Here is a 5,360-nt window from a genome sequence, read left to right on the forward strand (position 1 = left end):
AAAATTGTGTTAAAACCAGTTAAAAACGGGTTAAAATGGGTTAAAACGGGTTAAAACTGGGTTAAAATTGGGTTAAAACTGGGTTAAACCGGGTTAAAACCAGTTAAAAATGGGTTAAACCGGGTTAAAATTAGGTTAAAATGGGTTAAAATTGGGCTAAAACCGGTTAAAATTGAGTTCAAATGGTTAAAATTGGGTTAAAACCGGTTTAAAAATTGGTTAAAATTGGGTTAAAACCGGTTAAAAGCGTTTAAAATTGGATTAAAATCGGTTAAAATTGGGTTAAAACCGGTTAAAAGCGCTTAAAATTGGGTTAAAAGCGGTTAAAATCGGTTAAAATTGGGTTAAACCGGGTTAAAATTGGGTTAAACCGGGTTAAAATTGGGTTAAAACCGAGTTAAAATGGGGTTAAAATTGGTTTAAATCTGGTTAAAATTGGGTTAAACCGGGTTAAAATTGGGTTAAAATTGGTTTAAATCTGGTTAAAATTGGGTTAAATCGGGTTAAAACCAGTTAAATTTGGGTTAAAACGGGTTAAAATCGGGTTAAACCGGGTTAAAACCAGTTAAATTTGGGTTAAAACCGGTTAAAATGGGGTTAAAATTGGGTTAAATCGGTTAAATTTGGGTTAAAACGGGTTAAATTTGGGTTAAACCCGCCCGCCGCCCGCCGCCTCAGGGCCGACCCGCTTCCCGCCCTCCGCGCGTCCCCTTCAAGCGCAAGCGCCGCCCCTTCCCCCGTCCTCGCGCCCCCATTGGCCCTCCGCCCGCCAAGCCCGCCCCCCGCGCCCCCCGCGCGGCCTGCCATTGGCCGCCGCCTCACGTAAGCCCCGCCGCCCCGCGGCGCGCAGGCTCAGTCGGGCTCGGGGCGGCCATGGCGGCGCTGCGGGGCGGCGGTGCGGGGCAGCGCGGGGCCGAAGCGGCGGCGGCCGCGGCCTCCGGGAGCGGCTCCGGGCCCGCGGGGGACAGCGGAGCCCATTACGGCAACGGGGTCGGGGCGGGCGGGCCGGAGGAGGCCGCGGGGCTCGGGAGGGCGGCGGGGGGCGGAGGAGGCCGCGGGGCCGCGGGGGGGAGCGGCGGGGCCGGGGGGGAGCCGGCCCCCGGTGGGGGCGGAGGAGGAGGAGGAGGAGGAGGGGGGGGGGGGGTTCCCGGTGCCGGTGCCGGTTCCGGTTCCGGCGCTGCCGCCGCCCCGCACCCGCCGCAGGAGGGCGCCGAGGAGCTGGAGGAGGAGGAGGCCGGGCTGGGCGATGGCGACGGAGGGGACGCCGCCATTGAGGACCCGGTAACGGGGAGCACGTGGTCTGAGATGGCGGGAAAAGGGTCACGTGGCGGGGACGGGGGGGGCTATACAGCGTTGTGGGGGGTTGTGTGGGGATATAGGGCGCTTCTTGGCGTTATAGGGGTACTTATGGGGTGCTGTGGGGAGGTATCTGGGTTATTGGGGGGATATAGGGGTTATATGGTGCTCTAGGGGGGTTATAGGGGTGATATAAGGAGCTCTATAGTGTTATGGGGGGATATAGGGCGCTTCTTGGAGTTATAGGGGTTCTTACGGGGTGCTATAGGGGGGATATTTGGGTTATAGGGGGGATTTGGGGGTTATATGGTGCTCTAGGGGGTTATAGGGGTGATATAAGGAACTCTATAGTGTTATGGGGGGATATAGGGGGGATATAGGGCGCTTCTTGGCGTTATAGGGGGATATAGGGGTTCTTGTGGGGTGTTCTAGGGGGGATATCTGGGTTATAGGGGGGATTTGGGGGTTATATGGTGCTCTAGGGGGGTTATAGGGGTGATATAAGGAGCTCTATAGTGTTATGGGGGTATATAGGGCGCTTCTTGGCGTTATAGGGGGATATAGGGGTTCTTGTGGGTTGCTACGGGGGGATATCTGGGTTATAGGGGGGATTTGGGGGTTATATGGGGGTTATAGGGGTGATATAAGGAGCTCTACGGTGTTATGGGGGGATATAGGGCGCTTCTTGGCGTTATAGGGGATATAGGGGTTCTTATGGGGTGCTGTAGGGGGGATATCTGGGTTATAGGGGGGATATAGGGGTTATATGGTGCTCTAAGGGGGTTATAGGGGTGATATAAGGAGCTGTATATTGTTATAGGGGGGATTTAGGGGTTATATGGTGCTATAGCGGGGTTATAGGGAGCTATATAGTGTTATGGGGGATTATATGGTGCTATAGGGGGAATATAGGGGCATACGGGGGGCTTCTTGGTGTTATAGGGAATATAGGGGTTCTTATGGGGGGATATGGGAGGTACAGGGAGCTCTATAGTGTTATGGGGGGATATGGGGGATTATATGGTGCTATCGGGGGGTTATGGGGGGTATAGGGAGTTATATAGCGTTATAGGGGGGATTTAGGGGTTATATGGTGCTATAGGGGGGTTATAGGGGTGATATAAAGAGATATATAGTGTTATGGGGGGATTTAGGGGATATATGGTGCTGTAGGGGGATATAGGGGTTATATGGTGCTATAGGGGGCTATGGGGGTTATAGGGGTAATATAAGGAGCTATATAGTGTTATGGGGGGGGATTTAGGGGTTATATGGTGCTATAGGGGGCATGTGGGAGTTATAGAAGGCTTATGGGTGTTATGGAGGGGGATATGGGTCATATAGGGAGCTATATAGTGTTACAGGTGGGATATAGGCGTTTCGTGGTGTCCTGAGGGAATGTGGGGGTTATAGGGCGGATATGGGGGACTTTATGTGGTTCTTGGGGATATAGGTGTTATTATATGCCGCTATGGGGGGGATATGGGGCGCTTTATGGGGTTATAGGGGGTATATTTTATGGTGATATTGGGGGGTTATGCAGGTTATAGGGAGCATGTAGGGGTTATTATATGGTGCTACAGGGGAAATACGGGGGTTATAGGGGGGATATGGGGGCATTATAAAGGGGTTATAGGGGGTTACAGAGGAGCTCTGAGGGTTATAGAGGGTTGTGAAGCAGATATAAGGGTTATAGAGAGAATATAGGGGTTATTATATGGTGCTATAGGGGCAATATGGTTATGGGGGGGCTATAGGGGGGTTATGGGGTGCATGGCCCCACTCCTCCCCTGTTGCCCCCCCAGGAGCTGGAGGCCATCAAGGCCCGGGTGCGGGAGATGGAGGAGGAGGCCGAGAAGCTCAAGGAGCTGCAGAACGAGGTGGAGAAACAGATGAACATGAGCCCCCCACCGGGCAATGGTGGGTCCATAGGGGGTTGTGGGGCTCTATGGGGGGGTCTGTGGGGCTCTACACGGGTCTATGTGGGGTCTGTGGGGGACTATGGGGCACTGTAAGGTGCCTATGGGCCTCTATAGGGGGTCTGTGGGGCTTTGTAGGGTGCCTACAGGGTGCCTGTGGGGCGCTATGGGGCTCTATGGGGTGTCTGTGTCCCCTGCAGCCGGCCCGGTCATCATGTCCTTGGAGGAGAAGATGGAAGCCGACGCTCGCTCCATCTACGTGGGCAACGTGAGTCAATGGGGCCTCAGTGGGGCTGCCCCCCAAGTGCCGTAGGGGTGACTGGGCCCCCTCTTGCCCCCCTGCAGGTGGACTATGGGGCGACGGCGGAGGAGCTGGAGGCCCACTTCCATGGCTGCGGCTCCGTCAACCGCGTCACCATCCTGTGTGACAAGTACAGCGGGCACCCAAAGGGGTGCGTGCCGCCCAAAATGACCCAAAACCCCTGGATTTCACCCCAAAATCCCCGTAGGGGCCGTAACGGACCCCCCGTGCCCCTTCCAGCTTCGCCTACATCGAGTTCTCCGACAAGGAGTCCGTGCGGACGTCGATGGCCCTGGATGAGTCCCTCTTCCGAGGGAGGCAGATCAAGGTAGGGCCCCCTATAGAGCCCCCTATAGGGGTATAGAGAGTCCTCCTATAGGGCTGTATAGAGTCCTCTTATAGGGGTATATAGAGCCCCCATAGGGGTATACAGAGTCCTCCTATAGGGGTGTATAGAGTCCTCTTATAGGGGTATATAGAGCCCCCATAGGAGCATACAGAGTCCTCCTATAGGGGTGTATAGAGTCCTCTTATAGGGGTATATAGAGCCCCCATAGGAGCATACAGAGTCCTCCTATAGGGGTGTATAGAGTCCTCTTATAGGGGTATATAGAGCCCCCATAGGGGTATATGGAGTCCTCCTATAGGGGTATACAGAGTCCTCCTTTAGGGGTGTATAGATCCCCCTTATAGGGGTATCTAGAGCCCCCCATAGGGGTATATGGAGTCCTTCTATAGGGGTATATAGAGGCCTCTTATGGGATATATAGATTCATTTATAGAGTCCTATAGGGGTATATAGAGCGCTGCTATAGGGTTGTATAGATCTCTCCTATAGGGATATATAGGTACCCCTTAAAGGGGTATATGGAGCTCCTATATATTCTATATGACTAAACCACGCCCCTTTGCCATTAGCACCACCCACATATGGCTAAACCACGCCCCTTTAGCCTCGCTGCCACCCCTATATGGCTAAACCGTGCCTCTTTACCGTTGGCTCCTCCCCTATATGTCTAAACCACACCCCCTTTCCCCTCACTGTCCCCCATATATGGCTAAGCTCCGCCCTGTCGCCCCGCCCAGGTGATCCCGAAGCGCACGAACCGGCCCGGGATCAGCACCACGGACAGGGGCTTCCCCCGCAGCCGCTTCCGGGGCCGCGCCGGCGGCTTCAGCGCCTCCAGGGCCCGCTTCTACAGCGGGTACAGCCGGGCCCGAGGGAGGGCGTACAGGTGCTTGGGGGGCGATATGGGGTCCTGTGGGGGGGATATGGGGGTCTGGGGAGGGATATGGGGGTCCTATGGGGGGGATATGGGGGTCTATGGGGGGGATATGGGGGGCTATGGGGGGGATATGGGGTCCTATGGGGGGGATATGGGGGTCTATGGGGGGGATATGGGGGTCTACAGGGGGGATATGGGGGTCTATGGGGGGGATATGGGGGTCTGGGGAGGGATATGGGGTCTATGGGGGGGGGGGATATGGGGTCTACTATGGGGGGGGGGATATGGGGGTCCTACAGGGGGGATATGGGGGTCTATGTGGGGGATATGGGGGGATATGGGGTCCTACAGGGGGTCTGTGGGGGCCTACAGGGGGTCTGCGGGGGTCTATAGGGGTACTAACTGGGGTTTGGGGCTTCATACCCGCTATATCCTTGTTCTATATATTCCCTTTATCCGCCCTTATTTCCCCCCCCATATTCCCTATGGACCCCCACATAACCCCATTGTATCCCCCTATGGACCCCCCTATAGACCCCTCAAAATCCCCCCTATAGACCCCCCCATAACCCCATTATATCCACCTATATCCCCCCCCTATGGATGTCCCCCATAACC

General features: G+C 55.0%; 1 protein-coding gene across 1 annotated transcript; it reads left to right on the forward strand.

Moving 5' to 3' along the window:
• Positions 1–1,181: 1,181 nt before the first annotated feature.
• On the forward strand, positions 1,182–4,751 carry PABPN1 (poly(A) binding protein nuclear 1; the record flags this gene model as incomplete). The annotated part of the gene is made up of 6 exons (XM_057421402.1): positions 1,182–1,281; positions 3,102–3,216; positions 3,416–3,483; positions 3,561–3,667; positions 3,757–3,844; positions 4,603–4,751. Coding segments are annotated over exons 2-6 (494 nt in total), but the record flags the coding sequence as incomplete, so codon positions are not given.
• Between the last annotated feature and the right edge of the window lie 609 nt (positions 4,752–5,360).

Source organism: Pezoporus wallicus, unplaced genomic scaffold, assembly GCF_028554395.1.
Source record: "Pezoporus wallicus isolate ANWC-B61680 ecotype Strahan unplaced genomic scaffold, APGP_CSIRO_Pwel_v1 contig_14332, whole genome shotgun sequence".
Taxonomy (NCBI): domain Eukaryota; kingdom Metazoa; phylum Chordata; class Aves; order Psittaciformes; family Psittacidae; genus Pezoporus; species Pezoporus wallicus.